This window comes from Aegilops tauschii, chromosome 4 (genome assembly GCF_002575655.3).
Source record: "Aegilops tauschii subsp. strangulata cultivar AL8/78 chromosome 4, Aet v6.0, whole genome shotgun sequence".
NCBI lineage: Eukaryota > Viridiplantae > Streptophyta > Magnoliopsida > Poales > Poaceae > Aegilops > Aegilops tauschii.
In genome coordinates this window covers 465,335,348-465,362,629 of record NC_053038.3, presented here as the reverse complement: position 1 = coordinate 465,362,629, position 27,282 = coordinate 465,335,348, and the positions used below count along the sequence as shown (strand labels likewise).

The following is a 27,282-nucleotide window of genomic DNA, read 5'->3' as shown; positions in this document are numbered from 1 at the left end:
CCGTCAGGGTTTGGTGCTTCTCCGGATCGAATTCCCATAGAGGGGAAGTTCGGCTTTGGCAGGCGAGGATCCGGCGAACTAACATCACCTGGATCACGTCGACGAGCTTGATGTTTTTATCCACCATGCTTTGGATGCGCGTTTGCAGCGCGATCAGCTCGTCCGACGAAGACCAATTTGGGCCTTTCTCCATCCAGGAGGTCAGTCGCATTGGAGCCCCGGACTTAAATTTGGGAGCGGCGGCCCAAGTGGCACCGCGTGGCTCTGTGATATAAAACCACAGCTTCTGCCACTCCTTGACAATCTCCACGAACGTGCCTTGGGGCCATGTAAAGTTGGGCATCTTGCTCACCATGGCTCCCCCGCACTCCGCGTGTTGGCCATCCACCACCTTCGGCTTCACATTGAAGATTTTGAGCCATAGTCCGAAGTGGGGCTAGATGCGGAGGAAAGCCTCACACACGACAATGAATGCCAAGATGTTGAGGAAGGAGTTCGGGGCTAGATCGTGGAAATCTAGCCCGTAATAGAACATCAGCCCGCGGACGAAAGGGTGGAGTGGAAACCCTAGCCCGCGGACGAAACGAGGGGGGACACCACCCTCTCGTTGGGTTTTGGTGTAGGGACGACTTGTCCCTTGGCCAGGAGCCGGTGGGCGATCTCCTTCGCCAGATACCCGGCCTCCCGAAGCTCGGCGATGTCCTTCTCCTTGACGGAGGAGGCCATCCACTTGCCCTGACCTCCGGATCCGGACATGGTTGCGTGTTTGCTCGGAGTGGAAAAGACGAGACCTTGGGCACTGGAGCTCGAGAATGGAAGGGCAGAGGAAGAAAGAAGGTGTGGGTGAAGAAGAGGAATCCTTATCCCCTTATAAAGGCAGGAAATATTGAACCTCCCCACTCGCCTTAAAACTCGCCTATTCCCAAGGGCTGTGTAAACGGCACGGTTGGATTACCCACACCCGTATTGATAAGAATCCCGCAATAAGGGGATGCGATCTTTGCTCCAACAAGACGTGCCAATGGAAACCGCATCTCGAAACGCGGAACGGCAGACGAAAACGGTTCGAAATAATGACCGGGCGGATGTGATGTCACCTTGCGAAAAGTTGTCAGCGGATGGGACTCGTGAAATATTATATTCTCTGCGGCTGTGTGTGTGGTACTTGTGTTGCAGATCCGGACACGTTCGTTGCATCCGAAGATTATCTTGGAGTGTTCGGAAGGGGAACCCGCCTTGCAATGCCGAAGACAATCGGCGCGCCGGACACCTCATCATTGAAGCCGGGTTCAGGGGCTACTGAGGGAGTCATGGACTAAGGGGTCCTCGGGCGTCCGGCCTGTTAGCCATGGTCCGGACTGATGGGCTATGAAGATACAAAGACCGAAGACTCTACTCGTGTCTGGATGGGACTCTCCTTGGTGTGGAAGGCAAGCTTGGCGACCACATATGAAGATTCCCTTTCTCTGTAACCGACTTTGTACAACCCTAGCCCCCTCCGGTGTCTATATAAGCCGGAGGGGTTAGTCCGGATACATATACTCATTATCATAGTCATACAGGCTAGACTTCTAGGGTTTAGCCATTACGATCTCGTGGTAGATCAACTCTTGGAATACTCATATTCATCAAGATCAATCAAGCAGGAAGTAAGGTATTACCTTCATAGAGAGGGCCCGAACCTGGGTAAACATTGTGTCCCCCGTCTCCTGTTACCATCAACCTTAGACGCACAGTTCGGGACCCCCTACCCAAGATCCGCCGGTTTTGACACCGACATCACTCACAAACCACCTTGCATGGCAATCAAATACTTAGTTTTGGGCCTGCACAAGCCTAAACTGTTTGGAAAGGTGCTTCATGGTTCATTGTGGCTAGATTGACGGTCCATGCGGGGCAATTTGATAGTGTGGTTTTCAGTGTTTGCTTGGAGACGAGGAGGGGTCAAGGGCCACATGTTGGATTTGTGGCCTCAATGTGTAGTTTCGTATTAGTTCCACCATCTCGGCTTTGCCCCTGTGTCAGTCACACCCCCCTTCCCCTTGCATGGCAATCAAATACTTAGTTGTAGACATGCACTTTTTTTCCTTTTTTTGGTTTCTCTCTTAGCTTAGGTGGGCTCTTGTTGTTATTTCAAGAAAATGAATTGTTTGTTAATTTGTGTGTCATCTGTGGGCAGCTTCTGTGTGGGATTTCGTACCAAAGCAAAATACCTTTCCAAACGGTTTATGCTTGTGCATAGGCTAACCGCCATAGGAAATTCAGAATAAAGGAGCCTAGAGAAGCATGTTTCTTGTTTGTGAAATTTGAGCATTAATTTTTGTTCTTCTCAAGTTGAAGAAGATAACTTATGTAGCAAGAGTCCGCACAAGTTCAAGAAGCTTCGTTTTGAAGCTTGTAGCTAATGAACTATGTCTGCCTTAGCAAATTTTCCTATGATAAGTTCTCGCGTTTAATATAGTAGGTTACAAATTGTTTCACCATACAAAGTAAGATTTTGTTTGGATTGAGGGCGTTTATTAAGTTACATAATGTGTTTACATAACATGGTTGAAACCACATAGTTTTATTGACTGGCCCAAATGAAGGGGAGTTGACATTAACATGTGGAGCAATGTTGTTCGACCGTGTAATGATAGATTGCTCACTAGTATAGAAAAGCTTCTTGGTGACGTGGTAAAAAGTTTATTAGTGGCGTGATGGGCACACATCACTTGTATTGCGCCACTGATAACAGTTACAAGTGGTGTGCGTCGCGCGTGTCGCTGGTAACCAGGTTCATCCTTGTTTAAACTGACTGGTCCCGTTAGCAGTTGTGTGCCCATTGGCTGGTAACCAGGTCATCCTTGTTACAAGGGGTTAGCATTTAATACGAGTAAAGGGTACGCGGGCTTTGGCTGGCTTGGGTGGGCTTGCAGGTCTGTACCAGGCCATCGATGACAGTTTTCGAAAACGTCACCTGAAATCTGTCATGCATTAACTGGTTTCTTGTAGTGACACCACTAGTAAACTGCTTTTAGTGGCGTGGGCTTATTTGGGCACTTCACTGGTATTTTGGGTTGTTACCAATGGCGTGCCTATTTTGGGACGTACCACTAATAACTTTCATGTAAAAGGGTTTTTACACTAGTGGACAACATTGCGGGATAATGTCAAGAAAAACTAAGCTACTCGCAGGTGACGTGCCTTGAAGTTTGGAACCCCAAGAATCGGCATGCGCCATGGGAAGCTTGCAAAAGATTGTGCGTGCTCGAGATAAGTGCTTGGAGGTTTACTGTGGCGAGACCTACGGTCAACGCCGACCAATTTGATGACGTGGTTTTCAGGACTCGACAAAAGACGATGAGAGGTCAAGGGCCACAAGTTGGATTTGTGGCCTCAAGGGCATGGTTTCTTGTTCGCTCCACCATCTCGCTTTTGCCCCCGCGTCACTCGCAAACACCCCCTGCATGGCAATCAAATACTTGGTTGTGGGCATGCACATTTGTTTTCCTTTTTCGGTTCCTCTCGTAGCCTAGGTGGGTGCTTGTTGCTGTTGCATGGAAAATGCTTTGTTTCTTGGCTCGTCCAATTTGGGCAGCTTCAATGTGTGATTTCTCGAAAGAGGATGTATCACCTTTCCATAGGTGATTCGGTATAAGGAGGCCTTAAGAAGCCTGTTTCTTGTTTGAAACAGGTTCTAAAATATTAGACAAATGATTATTGTTCTTGTCAAGATGAATAATAGAGTAGCGGAAATCCAACTCAGTGCCCAGGCTCATCTGCTTCCACTCAGAAAAAAAATCAAAACAAATACTAGAAAAATTCAAAAAAAAATCAAAAAGAATTATGTGGTAGATAATTTGATGCATGAGGTCCGCTACAAATTTCAACTCAGTTGGACATCTGAGAAGCCCTCGGCAAAAAAGATAAATCGGGTCAGAACAGTGCATGAACAGTAGACTTTTTTATAGACCCCGATTTTGTCTTTTTTGTCGAGAGCTGCTCAGATGTCCAGATGAGTTAAAATTTAGAGTGGACCTCACACATAAAATTGTCTAAGACACACAAAAATTGAATTTTTTTTAAATTTTTCTAGTATTTATTTTGATTTTTTTTTAAGAGCGGGTGCAGATGAGCCCAGAAGCAGAAACTCCGCGTCCAGTAGCGAAGAGCTTTTGTACCCCCTAGAGTTTGTTCAGGTAGGCGTCACGATCGAGTTAGTCAGCTACTAGCTGTACAATAAGGGCCGCGAAAGGGGGAAAATTATGTACGTAGCGCCAATATTCCGGTAAATCAATCTGCCCATGAAAAACTCGGGTGCATACGCTCTAACAACGAAGGTAGAGCAGTTTTTGTCAAACTCGTCGGGTTATTTAGCTCGATCGGGCAGTTTGTTCGTGGCAAAGGCGAGTTGGCGTGACTAGTTCTCCTTTCTATTACTCCCTCCGTTTCAAAATAGATAACCCAAGCTTATACTAACTTTAATAGATGACCTAATCTTATACTAACTTTAATATAAAGTTAGTACAAGGTTAGGTCATCTATTTTGGAACGGAGGCATACAAAGACGGGCGTGGGGAAGCCATGCATGATGGGTTTGGAAAGAACGCTAGGAGTGCATCCTCTTTGGTATCTTTTAATCATGTGGCTGCGAGCTTCTCCTCTCTTGACCAGGTGTTTGTTGCTCTCTTTGGGTGAGTGAAATTAGGCGCTTTATGTTGTCTCGTTTTCGTTTGGTCCATTTTGTGTGAGGCTATTCTCTTTCCTATCTCATCTGGTCAATTTCTGTTAGCCAGGCTAGCTTAAAACGTGTGCGATCAGTACGGTATTTGTTAGTACAAACGCACTACTTAGTAAATAAAGGGATTCGTCCAAGCATGCAGCTAGTTAGCTGGACAGCCGGAAGCCGCAGCGGGTAAACGGGCTGGGATGCATGAAGAAGTGTTAGGGCATCTCCAATGCTATCCCTCCATCGGACGCCCTCAAATTACGTGCTCACCGACATCCAACTGGACGGAGGTCATCCAACGCTATCCCTTGAACATCAACTTTTTTTCCATCAAAGGAGTTGTTCAACATTACACTTGAATATAAAAATATTCTTCAAACTAATCTTTTATCACGATGCCGGAGCCCTGGAAGACATCCCCTCGTCGGACACATCCGAGTGGGCATCCTTGGTATCTGATGGAGCGGCGATAGTTGCAGTGGCGGCGATCTTAGCTTCTTCTTTGGCATAGAAGCGGGCGTCGTCGCTGCTCATCCTAGCCACCATCTTTTGCTTGCCGATTCAGTTGAGGGCGTTTGGGCTCCCCTACACCGCCTCTCGATTTGGAGCCGAACCAGAGGGTTTCGAACGTCTTATACTCTGTCTATCATGGCATATTAGTTGTACTTGCTTAGATGTATGTCCCTCGTGCCATTTTCGTGTTGCTGTTCATTTAGCATGTTTTTCACAAGCAGGCAAACCAGACATTCTCAAAATTTTCTCGCAAAAAAAAGAAAGACATTATCGAATTTAATAGCACCAACATTAGCCTTGGGTCGTCTACTCGTATGTAGAACGTTGAACTTTTCTGATTTTCATAGGGAGCAAACTCGTGTGATATGCATTTTACGTGATGCATCCGTCAGTAACTTGTAAACCACATTTTGGAAGTTATTTCTTGAGCATTGCATCGCACCCTACTTGGGAAACTGTCCTTTTTGGGAAAAGCTCTTTATATCTTCTTTTTTGCTGAAAGAAAAGCTCTGCTTTCTCTCTTCTTCTTTTTTGCTGAAAAAAAAACCCTCAGCTTTCTCACCTTATTTGGCGGCCAACATGTGTTCTGGTTGGGAGAAGGCCTTCGATTATTTGCTCCATCACTGGTAAGAACATATTAGGAAGAAGACGGGTAAGAATTGTCATGGTTTTCGGTCCATAATGTTACGAGCAAGTCAGAGCATGGTACTCCCTCCGTCTTATATTAAATGTCACTGGTTTAGTACAACTGCAACAAAGTTATACTAAACTAATGACAATTAATATGGGTCGAGGGAGTAGTTTTTTAGGCATGCCAGGGAAAGACCTCCGCGGTTTGTATCTTTGTTGAGAAAATAGAGCATTATAGTCATGCAACGGGTTTCTACTTTCTTTGTAGCGAGACCGCTTTGGCCCTGTGTTTTTCCGACCGATTGTTTGTTTTGACTATGAGCAACTTCGAAGTAATAGCCGAGAGCTTAATGTGGTGTGTCATCTAGATAGATTCTAGGAAATAAATCAAGAATTTCGTTTTCAGCAAATGTCATAAACGTGCACGCCTAGAATAATTCCAATTTTTTATTCCGCGTTTTTTTTGCGAAAAACTTCTAATCTATTCATCTTCAATCATGACAGTACAAAGAACAACAGATGTAATAAAAATTACAACCATGTCAGTGGATCACTTAGCGACGATTACAAGCACTGGTGCGAGCCGAAGGCGCGCCGCCGTTATTGCCCCTCCCTCATCAGAGCCGGGCAAGCCTTGTTGTAGTAGACAGTCGGGAAGTCGTCGTGCTAAGGCCCTATAGGACCAGTACACCAGAGTAGCAACCATCGCCGATGAGGAAAGTCATGGATCAGAAGGATCAACCATGTAAACACCTAAATGAAGACGAACGAAGACCGAATCCAAATAGATCCACCGAAGACCAGCACCGACCGAATCCCCGCAATATCTGACGGAGACAAACCTCCACACATCCTCCGACGATCCTAGACACACAATCGGGACGAGGATATAACGTGCGAAGGTTGATTGTGGTGCCGATGTAGGTAAGATTGGGCGTCAAAAGGAATGTGTCATGTGTTGCTTGATCTGTTCAGATGAGGCTCCGGCGAGCCATATTCATCACTGCAAGCCCAAACCGCTGAAGATCGGTGCCTTGAATGCAGGCACACTGAGAGGTAAAATAATGTCGCATTTTTTTTAGGTTTCAACGGGTTGCTTGCTGCAACGATTGGAAATTTGTTGCATGCGTTTGGATTTTTTTTTTTATGCATGCACACGTTTGACACGTAACTATAACAGATTTTTTTACCTTTTTCGAACCTGAAAGGAGATGTCACCACACTATTACACATGCACACACATGCATGCCGCCTTATGTGTATGGTGGCGTTGGCACTACATACATTTGTTAAACTATACACTAGTAGAACTCCCTCTTGTAACCTCATCAGTGGAAATTTACGCACTCGGTGAGACTTTTTTCTTCACGGATACGCAAATTTTGCGTATCATACTATTAATAGAAGAAGAGATAATACAAGATATGGACAACAAATGCACGCACGCAAGAAGGCATGGCATGGTGTCCGAACCAGATGGGACATGAGGTGTTTGGCCCATACAAAGGAAAACAACCCGCCATAACTCTCCTAGCCTGAGAAGCAACTCGAACCTAATGAAGACAACCAACAAATGCAACTCCACCATCGGGACGCCACGGGCGATCAAGACAATGCCTTCATGAGGATAAACGACGTCAAAGACGCCGTCGTCGTCCGGTCCAAGAGTCCGGACCTAAGGTTTCTGCTAATGCTCAAAGACGGGCAAAGACCATGGTAGCGCCTCCGAGGAGGGGACAGCACCCGCGGGTGTCGCCGCTGCCAGCACAGGCAAGCCGAGCAAGGAAAGAAGAGAAAAATTCACTCGAAAAAGGAAAGGAAAGAAAATGAAAAGAAACAAAGCAGAATTCGCAGGAGTTGAGATGCATCCTCCGGGGCCGGAGGGAGGAGGGGCCGGGGCAGAAACATGAAACGGGTGTCGGGGCGTGAATGGCCTACGAGTTTGTGAGGCTGCGTGCGGGCGTTGGCATTGTTGGGAAACTTGGGCCTTAGATGAAACAAGTCATTGGCCCATTATAGACCAAGTCCCTCCACTTAACGTTAAAGTGGGCACTTATTCCTCCACCCCTAAATATATAAAGAGGAGAGCACCCTGTGTATGTACAGTTGATGATGATTAATAAAGAAAGACTCCCCTCTACATCTCTGTGTCCATTTACTTTCTGTACCTGTGTGTGATCGACTACGACGCTCGCTCCCGCTCTGCAACCTTGGACCGGACTCGCCGGCAGGAGTTGCGGAACACGTTATCAGCAGGCTTCGCTCCTCCAACTCTCCATCAAGTATGCATCGAGCAGGCTTTCGTCAATCTCGCGGAGGTATGGATCCGGAATTTGTTCGCAAAAATGGATTCCTCTTGTTGTTGTGATTCCGTCTTTGCGATCCCGTAATTTTCCGGATTAGTTTTACCTATGGTGTAGATTTTTCTGGTGAGATCGCGGCTGACCTGATGTCGCCCGCCAATGCGGATCGATCTTGCATGTAGAGGAATTTGTTGACTATGCTATAGGGAGACGGTGCCCTGATGAGCACGGCACCGCCGCGATGCACTGGATGTGCACGCGTCGTCTCGCTGGTTTGTGTCGTCCGACGACGAACAGCAGAGACGAAATTGTCTTCCCAAACTCATACATGCCGTCCGGATGACTTGCATGTGTTATGTGTATGCAAATCACCGTGCACTTGTTGTATCGCGCCGACGTCTTCGTGGACAGCCCTGTTGGCCGTATCACAAGAGGTCTGTCAGCCGCCGTTGGCCTCGGCTGCAGGGCAGCAGCCGCGTCGTGTTTCCTGCAGTGCTCGCGCTGCCGGTCGCTGCCAGGCTTGCCTGCGCGCCGCCGCTCACGGCGGTCAACGATTGGACGCCACCACCACGGTCCCGTGCTGGATGGCCAGCTCGCATGGCCGAGCTGTGTCGGTCCTCGTCGATGTCCGCCACCGCGCCAAGCCTCGGCTGCACGATGATCCGCGCATGTTGCGTGATAGGCCGGCTACCGCCCCTCTGCTCAAGCCCGCCCGCCGCGTGCCTAGGCTCGCTGGTCGCGCACGTCGTCGCGCTTGCAGTGGCCGAGCCGTGTCATGGCAATCACGCCTTGCTGCAAAGGCAGCCGCATCGCGCGCGGACCCTGCTGACACATCACACGCCGTCGGACGTTGCCGCGGGCAGCCGAGCGCCTGAGAGCGCCGCCGCGCGCTACGCGAGCCGGGCCATGGCCTAGTGCTCACCGCCGCACTGCCGCGCGTGACCCTCGTTGGCCGTCGTCGTGGCCGCCCGAGCTCCCGCATCGAACCACGCGCGCCGCTCTGCTACGTGCGTCACCGGCCCTGCTGGCCGCCCCGACCAAGCGGGCTGTTGCCCTGGTCAACCGCCGGCGCCACGTTCCACTCGGGTGGCTGGGAAACCTAGCCACTGCCCCCCAAGGGCTGGGCAGTGTGGGCAGGCCGGTGTTGGGTTGGGCCTAGATGGGCCTCACTGCGGGTGCCTTGTAATAAAAAAAACATGAGTGGCAGTTGTGCACATTAAATTGTCCGACGGCCCGGGTTCGGCATACTGTCGTACGTACATTGCGGCATATGCGTGCGTTTTTACATTTTTACACTCAGATTTTTCCGTATTTATGCGCATTATATTCCAGCTGAGTCATTTTGCACATAAGCCCTCAGTTCAGTCTGTTTTCGTGGAAAATGTATAATTGTGCTTAATGTTTCGGGAATTCGATGTTAGAGCCAATTTTTCACGTCTAGGACGCGCTTAACATGATATTTTATCATGCATGCTTCTATTATATGCTTTTACTGTTGTAGATTAATTGTTGCTTACTTTTAATCGCTATGTAATGCATATTTTAGCATGCTATAAATATCGGAACGTCACTTTGATGAATAAAATGTATCATCATCGCTTTTACATCATGGATTACCCGATGTAACCCCTTCATAATCGATGATGGCTGGAATCAATAAACCGGGAGTCCATCGAGTTGGCCCAGAAGGGGTTCTACTACCCCACCGAGCATTCAATGTGTAGATCATCCTCGGGTCCGAGTGACCCTAGAGGGCGATAGGCTTGTGGACCCAGATGGTCTTCAACACTCCTAGGGTGAATGCGGGGATAGTGTATGGGCTAGGGTACCCCACCTTGTCATTCAACGTGGAGGTTGTCCTCGACTCTGAATGACTTAGGGCGATAGACTTGACCCAGATGGTCGCTGTCACTCCTAGGGTGAATGCAGGTTGCTGCACTTTCTTCAACTCCACCTCCGTGGTACCTTGCAAAATGTGTACATGACAAACCGAAGTGCCCTAGTCTTTTAGATCACTCTCACAAGGGTTGTTCGATAGGCTGGAGCACATTGTTTGTCCCCATGGAGAGGAGTAGAACCATTGTTGCGCAACTGCTTGGGGGTGTCTATATTATCTAGGGGGAGCACCATCGGCTCATACGGCAATGCCTTATAGGTGCCCAGTGTAGAGCCATTGCCCCCCCCTTCCATGACACACGAACTCGATGGTGATGTTATCCTGGCAAAAGCTCTCCTATTTGGAGATGCTTAGCCGCCTCGACATCTAGACTAGAGTAAATGGCCCCCTCATTTATTCTCGTGGTTTCCCATTTGTTTATAATTCCCTAGATTAAATTGATACATTCATCTCCGGTGGGTTGTACTCTATTAGAGCAAAACCTTATTCATCATTTGGCGTTTGGATGATGTTTGCATTCATCCATTTATTCCTTTATTGAATTTTGATAGCTTGTTATGTTCTGAAATTTGTGCATTTATTATTTATGTAGCTTCTTCCTCGCTACATTACATTAATTCGATGTCATATTTTAGAACGCGTGTGGCACCCGAGTAGAGGAAATGTGCCTTGTTGATAGCGGTACAACTAATACCATTTTACGAGTAACTCAGTGCTTTGAGTCTATTAAAAAAATCTCCGGGAATTTTTGTGACAACCGCCTGCTGCGGTTTGAATATATTCGGCTCCAGACGAGCCACCTTCATACTTTCTATAGGGACAACTGTGATCATTAATGATGCATCGTTGTACCCGGAGTCGACTCGTACTCTTTTGAGCTTAAAGACATCCGCGCTAATGGTTTCCACATTGAGACCGATGATGACTATGGCCAAGTGTGTATACTCATCATCGAGCGGGATGCAAATGGTAAACATGCTATCGAAAGGCTTCCTCCATTCGACACAGGGCTATCCTACACTAAAATAGTAGCACCGTCTATGTACACTACCCTCAAGACTATTTAGAAGCTCTGAACTTTTCTGCCTCTGGCACAATAGGTTAGGCCACCCCGGACTTAGGATGATGAGAAATATAATTAACAACTCGCATGGTCATAATGTTAACGTGAAGAACTTCCTGAATCCCGATGATTTCGTATGCTCCGCATGCGCCATGGGGAAGTTAGTCATTAGGCCATCGCCCCTCAAGGTGAGGGATGAAATCCCCGCGTTCTTGGAACGTATCCAAGGGGACATATGCGGTCCAATTCAGCCCCTCAAGGGGCCGTTTCGGTATTTTATGGTGCTCATTGATGCTTCCTCTAAATGGTCCAATGTTTGCCTACAGTCAACACGGAACCATGCCTTTGCAAAGTTGATCTCTTAGATCATACAAATGAGGAATAATTTCCCTAAATTACCGTATAAAGTCTATTCGAATGGACAACGCCGGAGAATTTACTTCAAAGGCGTTCGATGATTATTGCATGGCAATGGGAATCAAAGTTGAGCACTCAGTACCGCATGTTCATACACAAAATGGACTTGCTGAGGCATTGATTAAAAGAATTAAATTCATTGCCCGACCGCTCCTTCAGGGTTGTAATTTACCAACTACATGTTGGGGCCACGCAGTGTTACACGCGGCCCATCTCATCAACTTTAGATCGTCGGCCTACAACATCCACTCTCCTGTTCAGCTTGCGCAAGGGTCGGCACCGAAAATTTCCCACCTTCGTAGGTTCGGTTGCCAGGTATATGTACCAATACCACCACCCCAGTGATCAGCAATGGGCCCGCTCCGTAAGTCAGGGATATACGTTGGTTATGAGATTGTGTCCATAATCAGGTATCTGGACCCCATGACAGATGACTGTCACACGGCTCGTTTTGCTGATTGCATTTTTGATGAGGATTTTTTTTCGACTTTAGGGGGAGAGAATCAACCCCTTGATGCTAAAAGTCGAGAAATCACGTGGAAAGCCACGGGAATCCATGCTCATGACCCGCGCACTGCTGAGACTGAGAGAGAACTCCAAAAGATAATAGATTTGCAGTCCTTAGGAAATCAACTGCCTGAACACTTTAGTGACTCAAAGACTGTGACAAAGTCGCATGTGCATGTGTGCAATGCACCGGAAAGGGTTGAAATACCGAAAGAAAATGATGGTATACCCGCTCCCGTCCATAGGCCTAAAGGACGAGAAATCCGGCTTCTCAAATCCCAAGTACTCAGGGATGCCTGACGAAAAAGGATAAGAGAGATTTATCACAGCCTGTCACCAAAGTGCCCCAAAGTGAAGAGCCAGTTTGAGACCTGGCACAAGTACGGAAAATTCAGTGCACGAATTTCCGGACTTAAACTTTCCCATAGAGGAAACACCCAGCGAAGATGTGTGCGCACACATCGGCGCGGGAAAGCTAAAGGACCTTGCTCCCAGAATGGCAAATTTGGTAGAGCAAGGGTCTGCGCCAGATGCGCCCCATGACAAAATGGCCATAAATTATATTAATACGGGAGAGTCCATGAATCGAGCAACGGTGATTGCCGACATTAACTTTGCTAAGAAAATTGCCTCAATCATAAATCTTGACCCCGAGCCTAACATGCTCGCTGAAAAGGTCAGATCGGAAAGATTGGCATGAGGCAATTACTGCCGAATTATTATCTCTCAACAAAAAGAAGGTGTTTGGACCGGTTTTTCTAACTCCTCCCCACACACGCCCTGTTGGCCATGAGTGGGTTATTGGTCAAAAGAGAGATGAAAATAATAAGGTAGTATGGTACAAAGCAAAGCTCATCGCTCAAGGGTTCACTCAACGACAAGGTGTCGATTTTGAGGAGACTCATTTCCCAGTCATGGATGAAATTACCTTTAGATAATTGATCTCAATGGCAGTAAATATGGACTTGAAAATGAAACTAATGGATGTTGTCACTGCTTACCTGTTTGGTAACTTGGATTCGAACATATACATGAAGGTTCCTGAAGGTATCCCTGTTCCGAACCATAATAGCGCAAACAAGAGTCTATACAGTGTTCAACTTCAAAAGGCATTGTACGGACTCAGACAGTCTGGTAGAATGTGGTATAATCACCTAAGCGGTTTCCTTCATCAGAAGGGCTACACGAGCAATAAAGATTGCCCATGTGTTTTCATACGGCGATCCCAAGATGGATTCTGTATAATCTCGGTGTACGGGGACGATTTAAACATAATCGGTACGCCTGAGGATATTGAGGATGCGAGTTCCTACCTGATGTCGGAATTCGAGATGAAGGATTTGGGTAAAACCAAGTTCTGTCTAGGTCTGCAACTTGAACATTCCCCTGATGGAATTCTAGTGCACCAGTCGGCCTACACCCAGAAGGTGTTGGAAAGATTTGGATTTGATAAGGCATATCCTTCTAAGACCCCAATGGTCAGGAGATCTTTACAACAAGACAAGGACCCGTTCAGGCCTAAGCAAGAGGGGGAGGAAATTCTGGACCGGAGTTTCCTCACCTGAGTGCAGTTGGAGCACTCATGTACCTTGCAAATTGTACACCGCTGGACATTGTGTTGGCCGTCAATTTGTTTGCTAGGTACAGTTCTGAGCCTACCAAGAGACATTGAAAAGGCGTCAAGGACATCTTCCGTTACCTGTATGGGACCAAAGATCTTGGCATGTTTTAGAAGGAATCAAGACCTCTCTTATAGGCTATGCTGATGTTGGGTGTCTGTTGGACCCACATACTTCTAAGTCATAGACTGAATATGTTTTCCTTTGTGGTGTGGAACCGTGTTTTCCTGGAAATCTTCCAACACGAGTCTTGTATTGACTTCCATGAACCACTCGAAAATCATAGCACTATGCGAAGCATCACGAGAGTGTGTATGGCTTCAGCGGATGATCGGCCACATTCAGCAGACATGTGCGCTGAGCACCGTACAAACCCCTACCATTATCTTTGGAGATAATACTGATTGTGTTGCACACATTCATATGGTTATGTGAAGAGTAATCCCACAAAGAATATTAATCCTAAGTTCTTCTATGCACATGAGATGCAGAAGATGAACGAGGTGAGAATCTTTCATGCTAAGTCCGGTGCCAATCTTGCTGATTTGTTCACTAGATCATTACCGACGCCATCTTTCGAGAGATGTGTGCATATAATCGGTATGATGAGACTTAGGGAGATGCAAGGTTCAGGGGGGAGAAACTTCACAAAGTCATCGTTAAAATCTCGGTCCCGATGATCGAGTACTCAACTTGATAGTTGAGTGGATTGTACTCTTTTTCCCTTGAGTGAGTTTTCCTGATGTTTCTCGCACGAGGTTTTTGACGATGCAATTCGTGCAACATAACAACGTATACTATGTGCTCTTTCTTCATATTTTTTCCCACTGGGTTTTTCGGAGTTTTGAGACATGGATATACGGATAACTGCCCAAGAGGGAGTGTTGGGAAACTTGGGCCTTAGATGGAACAAGTCATTGGCCCATTATAGACCAAGTCCCTCCACTTAACGTTAAAGTGGGCACTTATCCCTCCACCCCTAGATATATAAAGAGGAAAGCACCCTGTGTATGTACAGTTGATGATGATTAATAAAGAAAGACTCCCCTCTATATCTCTGTGTCCATTTACTTTCTGTACCTGTGTGTGATCGACTACGACGCTCGCTCCCGCTCTGCAACCTTGGACCGGACTCGCCGGCAGGAATTGCGGAACAGGCGTTTCCGGCGCTTTGTTTGGTGGTGCCGCGTGACCGTACGTATTGGCCGCTTTGCCCGCGCTTTGTGTGCCAAGCGAAAAAAGGGAGAGAGGGACGTGGTTTACCTTTGTCCTTCATGCTCACCGCACGGTTGCCTGCCTGCACCGGTGGACAAAGTACACAGCTTCGCGTGGCTGTGCGTGCGTGCATGTCGACCGCGTCGTTGCTAGGCACTCTGTGCTTTGCTCCGTCGTGCCCATCCATCCATGACCCAGCCGTGTTCTAGATCCTTCCCAAGTACTAGTATTTTTTATGCTAACTCGTAGACTGAGTGTGGGGCCAAGGGCCGGTGGAGTCCAAGGTGGGACCCGCTTTGAATCAGATTTCCAAGTTTTCCTATACAGACGTCTGTGTGCCGAAAATAAGATAAAATAGAGACGTTTTGATTTCGGAGCCTATATTTTACTTGTGCTTATTAGATCATACTCCCTCCGTAAAGAAATATGAAAACGTTTAGATCACTACTTTCGGAGGGAGTACTGTATTTTCTGTCGCAGAGCTTCCAATGTTTCCCTTTCCTTCATGTCCTAATCCACAAACTGTTTAGCCTGCTCGATCTGCATAAATCAGTGTGGACTTTAGTGCTTTTTAGCCTTTTGTGCTTTAGTTGATTGTTCCACGGTCTATTCTTCATTTAATATTTCAGTCCAGCAAATACCTTCCTTATCATGCAAAATTGATGCTGGCTATATTCTTTCTCGAAAATGATGTTTGCTATTGAATATTAATATGTATTATTACCTCATCTGTTCCAAACTATATCTCATTTAAGATGCAACTTTGAGTATTTTTTTAAATCAATATTAGCGAGAACATTCAAAAATTAGAGCAACTACAGCAGAGTCGCCGCCATATCCGTAATCTCCCAAACGCTTTGGAGCGCAAACACATAGGAGCCAAAATGACAACCTCCATTTTTCTTCTTATATCTATTTGCATGTAAACCCTAGCGGTCCAGTTTGGCACCACCATCAAACAATTCAACAATGTTATTGCAAACATTGTCTGATAAATCTGATCCCATCATCAATTGAACAACCATTAACAAAATTAGCTCCTCTTCAGCATCCAACAAATCATTCACGGACTTATCCAAAAAATGACGATGAATCTTCAAAAAAAATCTTCTACCACCGATGACACCTATAAAAATTGTGAATCATATGCCATCTACACAGATCTACGAGGTGCAACAATAGCGAACATAAACAATTTGGGGAACTATACCTTGGGGCAAGTCGTCAAACACGTTGAGATCTAGTGGGCGAGATGTGGCATGGGTGATGCCAGAGATGGAGTTGACGACAGCGGACATTCAGCGCATAACGCCGGCCTCTTCGGCGAGCTGGAAGGGAGGAATGGTGGCAGGGACAAGCCCGCATCGAGCTCCCGTCTGCGGCCATGTCGGTCATCAGTCGAACAGTAGGCGAACGGGTCAGCGGAGGCGAGCGATGCCGAATGGCGACGGTCTAGGGAGGCTTGTCGATGTGGGCGACGATGAAAGGGGGTGCACTAGCTGAAATGTCTCTGTCTCTAAAACTTTGGTGGATGAAGGGAGCGCTATATTGCCTTCCCTAGACTCCAAATATGGAGGCAGGTGGTTTGGATTTGAAATCCCTCCAAAAATAAGGTGATCGAGGGCAGGATATCAAATCTGCTAGACCAACTTTTTTGCCCCCAAAAATGCATACGGACGATTATTAGAGCAATCAGGCCTATACAACAACTCTACTAGAGTTATTTTTACACCGTTGTGGTATCATCACGACATACATGAATAATAGTACTTTCGGCATCTTTGGAGAATTTGGATTATTTTCCCACATGCCTGCACTAATACAAATCATTCACGGACTCATCCGAAAAATGACGAAGAATCTTCAAAAAAAATCTTCTACCACCAATGACACCTATAAAAATTGTGAATCATATGCCATACACACATCTACGAGGTGCAACAATAGCGAACATAAACAATTTGGGGAAGTATACCTTGGGGCAACTCGTCAAACACGTTGAGATCTAGTGGACGCGATGTGGCATGGGTGATGCCGGAGATGGAGTTGACGACGGCGGACATTCAGCGCATAACGCTGGCCTCTTCAGCGAGCTGGGGAAGGGAGGAATGGTGGCAGAGACAAGCCCACATCGACCTCCCTTCTGCGGCCATGTCGGTGATCGGTCGAACAGTAGGAAGCAAGCGCGGGATGTGACGACATGTGATACGGTCGGGAACGGGTCAGCGGAGGCGAGCGATGCTGAATGGCGACGGTCCAGGGAGGCTTGTCGATGTGGGCGACGATGAAAGGGGGTGCACTAGCTGAAATGTCTCTGTCTCTAAAACTTTGGTGGATGAAGGGAGCGCTATATTGCCTTCCCTAGACTCCAAATACGGAGGCAGGTGGTTTGGATTTGAAATCCCTCCAAAAATAAGGTGATCGAGGGCAGGATATCAAATCTGCTAGACCAACTTTTTTGCCCCCAAAAATGCATACGGACGATTATTAGAGCAATCAGGCCTATACAACAACTCTACTAGAGTTATTTTTACACCGTTGTGGTATCATCACGACATACATGAATAATAGTACTTTCGGCATCTTTGGAGAATCTGGATTATTTTCCCACATGCCTGCACTAATACAAATCATTCACGGACTCATCCGAAAAATGACGAAGAATCTTCAAAAAAAATCTTCTACCACCAAGGACACCTATAAAAATTGTGAATCATATGCCATACACAGATCTACGAGGTGCAACAATAGCGAACATAAACAATTTGGGGAAGTATACCTTGGGGCAACTCGTCAAACACGTTGAGATCTAGTGGACGCGATGTGGCATGGGTGATGCCGGAGATGGAGTTGACGACGGCGGACATTCAGCGCATAACGCTGGCCTCTTCAGCGAGCTGGGGAAGGGAGGAATGGTGGCAGAGACAAGCCCACATCGACCTCCCTTCTGCGGCCATGTCGGTGATCGGTCGAACAGTAGGAAGCAAGCGCGGGATGTGACGACATGTGATACGGTCGGGAACGGGTCAGCGGAGGCGAGCGATGCTGAATGGCGACGGTCCAGGGAGGCTTGTCGATGTGGGCGACGATGAAAGGGGGTGCACTAGCTGAAATGTCTCTGTCTCTAAAACTTTGGTGGATGAAGGGAGCGCTATATTGCCTTCCCTAGACTCCAAATACGGAGGCAGGTGGTTTGGATTTGAAATCCCTCCAAAAATAAGGTGATCGAGGGCAGGATATCAAATCTGCTAGACCAACTTTTTTGCCCCCAAAAATGCATACGGACGATTATTAGAGCAATCAGGCCTATACAACAACTCTACTAGAGTTATTTTTACACCGTTGTGGTATCATCACGACATACATGAATAATAGTACTTTCGGCATCTTTGGAGAATCTGGATTATTTTCCCACATGCCTGCACTAATACAAATCATTCACGGACTCATCCGAAAAATGACGAAGAATCTTCAAAAAAAATCTTCTACCACCAAGGACACCTATAAAAATTGTGAATCATATGCCATACACAGATCTACGAGGTGCAACAATAGCGAACATAAACAATTTGGGGAAGTATACCTTGGGGCAACTCATCAAACACGTTGAGATCTAGTGGACGCGATGTGGCATGGGTGATGCCGGAGATGGAGTTGACGACGGCGGACATTCAGCGCATAACGCTGGCCTCTTCAGCGAGCTGGGGAAGGGAGGAATGGTGGCAGAGACAAGCCCACATCGACCTCCCTTCTGCGGCCATGTCGGTGATCGGTCGAACAGTAGGAAGCAAGCGCGGGATGTGACGACATGTGATACGGTCGGGAACGGGTCAGCGGAGGCGAGCGATGCCGAATGGCGACGGTCCAGGGAGGCTTGTCGATGTGGGCGACGATGAAAGGGGGTGCATTAGCTGAAATGTCTCTGTCTCTAAAACTTTGGTGGATGAAGGAAGCGCTATATTGCCTTCCCTAGACTCCAAATACGGAGGCAGGTGGTTTGGATTTGAAATCCCTCCAAAAATAAGGTGATCGAGGGCAGGATATCAAATCTGCTAGACCAACTTTTTTGCACCGAAAAATGCATACAGACGATTATTATAGCAATCAGGCGAGTTATTTACCCAAAACCACCACATTATGGGCTAGGGTAACAAATCGGTACCACATTTGAGGCAGGGCACAGAAAACCACCAAAATTGTGCCTAATCTGTAACGCGGAACACTGATGCTCAGATTTGGTCGAGAAAACAGCGAAACTGACAAGTTAGGCCCACCTGTCGGGCTGATGTGGCGTGCTTGTATGGACAATATGCTGAGTTGGAGGGGTGTCCGACATGTCAGCCTCATATCTTTTTTCCCTTATTTTCTTCTTCTTCCTCATCATCTTTTTCTCTCTCCCCCATCCTATCCCACCAGGGTCGCCATCGCCGACGACCCGAGGCCCTCGCGCACCGGCTCGTCAAGGAGCTCCGTCTGGGCCACCGTAGGCCAAGGCAGCCCGCCGCCCCACCTTATCCTCCCGAAGCTCTGCAGATGGCGTCACCCCGAGCTGCTCCGCCAGTCGCCGCACGAGCCCACGGCCGCCGCACAGACCACCCCTCGTCTAGCCGTTTCTTCAGTCGTGCGCCGCCAACGCGTTTGCCGCGCGCCTCCACAACCGCAGAAGAACACCATGCCTCCGCTCGAGCTACTCCCTGCTGCGATTGCATCTGCGCGTGCGTGCCATGGCCGACGACCTTGGACGTGAGCGGGACGGGCGGCTGCCGAATCTCGCCGGCGCGTCTGGATGCGTGCGTGACTCGCGGTGGCTAGGCGTACGGGCTACAGGGCGAGGCGGTCAGTGGCTAGCTCGAGCAGGGGCTCGGCTGCCATGGAGCTCTCGGCTCGCACGGACGCAGATGACTCGGGCATCCATGCCGACGGGAGCAACATCGGCCTTCGAGGACTCACGGCGCCCCCCCCCCCCCCCCCAACCCCACCACCACCATGGTGCTCGCCTTTGAATCGCCGGTGCCTCTGGTCGCTGGAGTCCGGCTGCCCACAAGCTGCTCGATGTAATGCCCCATAGAAAGGCAGATAGGCAGAATATGATCATGTAGTCACTGACATACGGGTCCGCATATCATTTGCCAACTCAGCTATTTACTGTTTTTTTTCCTTGGTCTTTGCCACGTCAGCCTGACCGGTGGGTCCGAGCTGTCGGTTTCGCTGTTTTCTCGACCAAATCTGAGCACCAGTACTCCGCGTTACAGATTAGGCACAATTTTGGTGGTTTTTTGTGCCCTGCCTCAAATATGGTACCGATCTGTTACCCTAGCCCATAATGTGATGGTTTTGGGTAAATAACTCCAATCAGGCTTATACAACGACTCTACTAAAGTTGTTTTTGCACCGCTGTGGTATCATCATGACATACATGGATAATAGTACTCTCGGCATCTTTAGAGATTCTATCTTCCCACGTCCCTGCACTGAGACAATTTGTTCGATACGGTGAAGTATGCTAAGATAAGATAAGAGACAATTACTTCTCCGTTCCAAATTATACCACAGTTAGGATGCTTATTTGAGTATTACCTTTGTAACTATATCATTCATAGTATTATCTTCATGGATGTCGGACAAGTTTTGCCACATGCCATGTCGGGCATAATCTTTTTTGAATACATGACTAGTATATATGCACCCATTTCGGGCTCCCTCCCTAGAGAATCCGAGTAAATAGCAAACTACTACTTTACAGGCTAGGATTTCAAAACACTACCGATTTTTAATTTTTCTCAGATAACTACCAAATGGGCGGTCGGCTGTTTCAAAAAACCCCAAATGACCGTTGCTTAAAATTTAAACATGTTTAGGACAGGTCGGGCCCGCACCTAAACAAACCGTCTGTTTGACCATTAGGTTGACCGTTAATTTACAAGTGGGGCCCACATGTCAGTGTCTCTATCTCATATGTCCTCACTTTTTACAAAATAGCCCCTATAAACATTTCTGAAAAAAGCAATCGGGTCCCTGCTATTTTTCCGAAAAAGCAATCAAGGAGCCGCTCCTCTCCTCGCGGCCGGCGTCCACCTCTGCGCCCAGCGACATCCCGCGAGCCTCCAGCGCCGGCGCCGGCCGCCCTCGCCACCTACTGCCACACCACCGCCCGCCTCTGACTCTCCTCGCCTCCACCTCGTGCGCCCCGCCTCCGCGGCCATGGACGCCGCCGCGTGCGCCCTCCGCTGCCAGGCCCGGCGAGGCGAGCTCTGCCGCCGGCCGTCTCTGCGCCCGAGCTCGCGCAGCTACTGCTCGCGGCTATGGCCGCCACCGCATGTGCCCTCCGCTGCCAGGCCCGGTGAGCTCTGCCGCCGGCCATCCCCCAGCCTCCGTCTCTCCAGCCACTGCTCCGGGCGGCGGATTGCACACAAGCCCCCCATGGCGCGCGCGGCGACCGCGTGCGGAGCCCCATGGCGTGCAGCGACGGCCACGGGCAGAGCCCTTTGGAGGCTGATTCCAGGGACTCGATTGCTTTTTTAAAATGTTTGTAAGGGCTAATCCGTAAAAAATCTATGGATGGGGCGCTGACATGTGGCCCCCACAAGTCAGTTAACAGTCAAATAAACGGTCAACCAAACGGTGCGTTTACTGGCGGGCCCAATCTGTCATAAACATGTTTAATTTTTTAATAAAGAGGATTTGGGGTTTTTTGAAACAACCAACCCCTGACTTGGTAGTTATCAGCGAAAAAAATAAATCCGGTAGTTTTTTGGAACCCTAACCTGTAAAGTAGTAGTTTTATGCTATTTACTCATCTCGCACAAAGCTTTGTCCGACACGCTGAAGTACGCTCAGATAAGATAAGAGACAATTCACATGAAAACCTATGTGCTGAATATTCGTCCAAAATCCTGTCAAAGCCAGCAAGAGACACGAGTACATGTCACTGAGTTCTCTATTCTAGAAAGTTCTCCAACCCCTCCCTGCCTTTATCGTCTCACTACTACACAATATTTGTGTGGTGAGGTGATGTTCTCTTGTTTACTTTACGCCCTCTTTTTCTAGTGAATCTTCTTTGTGGTTGAAAAGTTGCTGCCATATCTATATCTATCGAACAAATCTAAATACCGAATACCAGAGAGGGCCGGGCCCACGCACGTGTGGGGGCATGGGTGCTCATATCCTAGTGGCACTCGTCTAAAGCAAGCCATCTCTTTATTAATATTATCAATCTGGTTCATCTCATATTGTTTCGTTGAAAAATCTGGTGGCCATAATATTGTCAATTGTGCAGCATGTTTGAAAGCTCAATCCATTCCCATGCTGCCTTGGGATTTATTTATTTTTCTTTTTGCAAAAGCAGAATAATTGGGGGGTATATTCCACATCTAGCTGCTAGTGTAGACTACATTATATTCACATGCAATGATACAAAACATATATGCTATATATGTTTCAAACATTCCCTAAAAAATAGTAATTTTCAAACGTTTACGGACACCTTCAGTCCTTGATCCAAAAATTTACAAGACATGAACCATCCGAGACTATCTTCAGAAAATGAGAATGAAGGGATGTGTCGTAGGAGTGCCCGTACAAAATACATCTATTTCTTCCATAAGTAATTTCGGATGAAGAAACTATATTATATAAACTTTCAAACGTTGACGAGACACCATCGGTACTGGATCAAAAATTTCAGAAGAGACGAAACATCCGAGATTATCTTCACAAAACGAAGGGATGTGTCGTAGGAGTGGTAAAACAAAATATTATCCTCCACCGGCGTTTTCTTCTCGCGAGCGAGCAATCACAGGTGGAAGAACGAGAGGCCGTGAGAGTTTTCAACGCCCGCGTACGTGCAGCCATGAGCTCCGGGCGGGCCCACCTGCCAGAGGGGATGCATGGCTGTACCGTGGCACGAGGTCACGTCAGATGACCCATTGGTCGGCCCTTTCTGCATCTTTTTCCTCCTTTTTTACTTACTTTTATCTCTCTCGTGGGGAGAAGAAAAGAAAAGGGGGAGAGGGACGGGCGGAGAAAGTGACGAAAGGAAGGAGCACCGGGCTGCAATGCAAGCATCTGTGGAGAGAGGTCAGGTCAATCCGATCCGACGCAGGTGGGTCGAAAGTGATGCTGCGGACGGGAGGAAAAGAACAGGTGTCGATCACTCATCATAGCGGTCTGAATGAAAATGTTTTGTTTTCTTTATGCATGGAAGATTATTAAATGAAAGTGGGAGCGCAGATAAATCCAAGGCTTACGAGATAAGACCGGAGGAAACCGGCTAGATTTTTTTTGCTCCTCCGAAAGCAAAAGGTTTCGGCGGTTTCCGCTGGTTGGTGGCGTGATTAGCGGCTTCTCTCTCTCGTTTGCTTTTTTTTTAGACAAACTTCTCTCGTTTGCTGCGAAGAGACATGCAGCCACGGCCTGATGGGCTTTTCCATCCAATTCCAATTCCTGGGGCCCACGTAGTCTTACCGGACCTGGGCCTCGTGAACGTTGGCTGCTTGCTGTGTTTTCTCACGTGACTTGAGAGGAAAACCTCAAACAAAAAAAACGTGACTTGAGAGGATTGGATGAGGCGCGCCGCGTGCGGTGGCCGACGGCGAGAAGGCGCAAGCAAGCAAGCAGCGACACGCCCTCGCACTCGCGGCGGCGGATTCGTGGACAGCATCGCCAGACAGGGGCTCGCGGCGAGGCGGCCGGCGGTCTGCGGCATCCGTCGCCCGGCGCTCCGCGTCCTCCGCGGTGCGGCGCTGCAGCAGGACGGGAGCTCTGACGCAGCGACCAACATAGTGAGTTCGGTGTGAATCATTGGCTCCAGCTAGGCATATCTCTGTCTGATGGTTATTCCTCGTCTGTCTGATGCGTATTCGGAAAAACTCTCGAGTCTAGAATCGTGACCATATGAAACCCCGAACTCTGAGTTCAATGCATAGTCCAGTCAGTGTGCCTCGATTTTGTTCTGTTCATTGGTCAAATGCCATGTTTTGCACTGGCTTGTTTTTCTACTACTCCTTCGAGAGGCACTAGCTAACTCTGTCGGTGCTCATCAGAGGAAAATTCACAGGGTGTGAATCTTGTGGCCACCGGCTAGCGGGACGGAGCCGTGGCACCTTGCGCGCGACCTGTTCGACAAATTGCCCTGGCCGAGCTGGTCTCCTCGTGCTGTGGCAATGGCGTTGCTAGGCGCCACCCTCGGCCGGCCACCATTGTCGTGTCCCTCCACCCCCAGCTCGCTGCCATTCAGGCCTAACTGCTTCCAGTTCCCTCGTCCGTGCCACACAGGTGAGCCACACCGGCGGAATGCCTCCCGGCTTCTCTCCGTGCCTTTATCCACTGGCTCAGGCCTAGCTGCCAGTGTCATGTGCTGCTTCCTCTCTGTCTTTCTGCGCGCAGGCGTGGTGGCACACCGGCGCAGAGCGTACCCAAGGATCGAGGCCACGGCGAGGCACGGCGCGCGGAAGGAGAACGCCAAGGTCAGAAACCGCCGGCTGCAGAAAAAGGTACGCTTTTGTTTTGGTCACGTTTGGGTTTCAACCACCAGCAACAACAATTTGATGCTGCTATCGTTAGCTGCTAACAAGTGTGTTCTCTACCTGTCCCTGACTTCTTTGCTCGCCTGCTACAGTACAATGGCACGGCGACCAAGCCCAGGCTGTCAGTCTTCTGCTCCAACAGGCAGCTCTACGCCATGCTCGTCGACGACCACGGCAAGAAGATCCTCTTCTACGCCAGCACCCTGCAGGAAGACATCTGCGGCGACCCTCCATGCAGCACCGTGGTAATCCAGACCATCCTCCTTCGTCGTCGGTCCAACTCGCATTGCATTTGCATCTGAAACAAAAACTGCACGGTGCATCACCTGAATCTGAGCTGTTTGTTGTCGGCGAGCAGGAGGCCTCTCGGAGGGTCGGGGAGGAGCTGGTCAAGGCGTGCAAGGAGCTGGACATCTCCGAGGTCTCGTGCTACGACCGCAACGGCTTCGCTCGAGGGGAGAAGATGATGGCGTTCGAGGATCCGGTCGCGCAGCACGGGTTCCTGCCCAGATAGCAAAATTATGAGATCCTTGGGAGGCTTGCACCAGCTGCTCAACGTAGCAGGCTATTTGGTGAAGAGTAGGAGTGTAGCCTGCAGGAAGTTCTTTGCTCTGTGAATTGCTTGATGTATGATTCAGAGCATATAGCTCGGACTACTTGGTATTTCACAGCATGTTATTAAGCTAGACAATCATCACCGAGAATCATAAAATGCTTCTCCACTGTCATTTCAAATAAACAACTCTCCAAACAAAAAATCGAGAACACACAAAGGCTTTGCAAGCTATATCAGCATACCATTTTATTATTAGAGGGGGGACAGCCAATTCAACATTCATCACTGGGACTCCTTATATTACAGAGACTCAATTTCCCAGTGACCTACATTCTTCAGATTAGTTCATCTGGTGGACCAGATAGCAGTTAAGATAGCATACTTTGCTGAAGCTGTTTCTTGTGTCCCCATCTTGTAAATTAGCCATACACTCCTGATGCATGGAGTCAATTGCAAGAAACCACCACATTTGCGGCTAGGTTTGCAGGAAACCATCAACTCGCTAATCCGTTGCAAAAAACACCGGAAAATCTGTTAACTCGTTGCAAAAAGCACTGATCGGATGATTTGGCCCATTTAATCACTTTTTGACAGGTAGGGCCAATTTGTAAGGAGCTGAGTTGGCAAAATAATTACATACACACCCCTGGATCCAAAAATAGAAAGCAATCAAGCCCTCCTGCTCTCGATCCCCTTCTCTGGATCCGATTGGGAGGAGGCTACAACCGACCGCGCCGCCCCCGCCGGCTCCTGTCGCCGCGGCCGGAAGCCCACCGCCAGCCACGCCTTTTCTCCTCCTCCACGCCATGCGTCGTCCACGATGCCGGCCAGGACCTCCGGCAGAGCTTGCGCCCCTGACCTCCGGTGAGGTGCCGTCCCTCTGCCAGCGAGCTTTTACCGCAGCAGTTCCTCCTCATGCGCGATGAACCGGACGCCCTGAGCCGCCGTGCCCTTCTCCTACCCTACGATTGCGTGCGCCGCCAGGATCCGAGTGGCCTCGACTGCCCCGACCTCTGCGGCCAGTCCATGGCGCGGACGTCGTCGCTCCTGGGCAAGGACGAGAAGCAGCACGCCCCGTGAGCTTGTCGTTGACCTGCAGCGAGGGGCGCCATGGGAGGCTGCAGGCCGGGTCACCGGCGCAGGCGACCATGGTGGTTGGCAAACCGGGCTGTGGTTGTGTAGGATGGCGGCCGTCTTGAGGCAAGTGGCGGAGGTGGTCGTCCGATGGGGCTGCAAGGGAGGCAGGGGCGGAGGCGCTGCAGGTCGGGCGGGAGGCGACGAACTGCGGCGAGCAGCAACAAGAAGGGGATGAAGAGAGGGTGCGCGGCATGGAGGAGCTCCCTGGTAGTTGTCCATAGGGGGGTGTTGATTGCTTTTTGTTTTGGATTCCAGGGGTGTTTGTGTCAACTGTTTGCCAAGTCAGCTTCTTACTATCCTGTCCTACTTGTCAGAAAGTGATCAAATGGGCTAAATCACCCGATCAGTGCTTTTTGCAACGACTTAACAAATTTTCCGGTGTTTTTTGCGACGGATTAACGAGTTGGTGGTTTCCTACAAACCTAGCCGCAAATGTGGTGGTTTCTTGCAATTGACTCTGATGCATGACCCACTCTTGTAAATTAGCCATACTTTCCCAGTGCAACTTAGTCACCGGCCAATTCTTTGCACCAATTTATTCAGTTCAACATGCTGGATCCTGAACAAGCGCACCTGTCATGAATGACACTATTAAGTGTCAACATATCACATATGCAATGTATTAAGCAGCGAACGATGAATAAGCTTACAGTCAAGGCTCTTGCAACTCAGAAAAATAGTGATGTTCATCGTCAGGTTTGTCCCAGTTGTGCCACCTAGCAGGCTGTATGCGGTGACCAGTCTTCCTCCAAAAACAACCCTCAATAAGGTACCACTGTTAATTTTCTGAACCTCAATATGAAAAATGTACATCACTGGAAGTCTAGTGCGGGAGATTCAGGTAACCATATTATACAGGAGGGCGGGCCCACGTCAATTCAAGGGTATTCAGTTGAATACCCATTATTTATGGCAAAAGAAAACTAGGTATATGTAGTATATATACTGTGTATGTATAAGGGAAAAACGAAACTGGTACATCAAAACGTGCTAGTTAAGCAATTCAGCCCATAAACGGAGGCTAGCCACCGCCACGACTTGGCCCATCGGCCCACATCGCTGCAGGCTGTACGCACGGCACTCACACATCCATCATCGCGCAAAAAAATAGGTCCATCGATCAGACTCCGCAGGACTCGCCAGGTCTGTTGCCATCGCCTGATCTGTTGCATGCGAGCCCCTAGCCCTTT

At 48.5% G+C, this 27,282-nt stretch overlaps 1 protein-coding gene across 2 annotated transcripts; it reads left to right on the top strand.

Moving 5' to 3' along the window:
* Positions 1-23,377: 23,377 nt before the first annotated feature.
* Positions 23,378-25,111, top strand: LOC109738122 (uncharacterized). Of its 2 annotated transcripts, none has more exons than XM_020297219.3 (5): positions 23,378-23,655; positions 23,917-24,148; positions 24,260-24,366; positions 24,492-24,644; positions 24,758-25,111. In XM_020297219.3, the coding sequence occupies exons 2-5, from the start codon at positions 24,037-24,039 to the stop codon at positions 24,911-24,913; spliced, it is 528 nt and encodes a 175-aa protein (XP_020152808.1). In that variant the 5' UTR covers positions 23,378-23,655; positions 23,917-24,036; the 3' UTR covers positions 24,914-25,111. The 2 variants fall into 2 exon arrangements, with proteins under 2 accessions (XP_020152808.1, XP_073353051.1); XM_073496950.1 differs by having other exon boundaries at positions 23,399-23,655; positions 23,931-24,148.
* The last annotated feature ends 2,171 nt before the right edge of the window (positions 25,112-27,282 follow it).

Coding starts and splice junctions, on each gene's coding strand:
- LOC109738122 (XM_020297219.3), top strand. CDS start 24,037: ATGGCGTTGCTAGGCGCCACCCTCGGCCGGCCACCATTGTCGTGTCCC. Junction 24,367..24,491: donor ACCGCCGGCTGCAGAAAAAG/GTACGCTTTTGT, acceptor CGCCTGCTACAG/TACAATGGCACGGCGACCAA. Junction 24,645..24,757: donor ACCCTCCATGCAGCACCGTG/GTAATCCAGACC, acceptor GTCGGCGAGCAG/GAGGCCTCTCGGAGGGTCGG.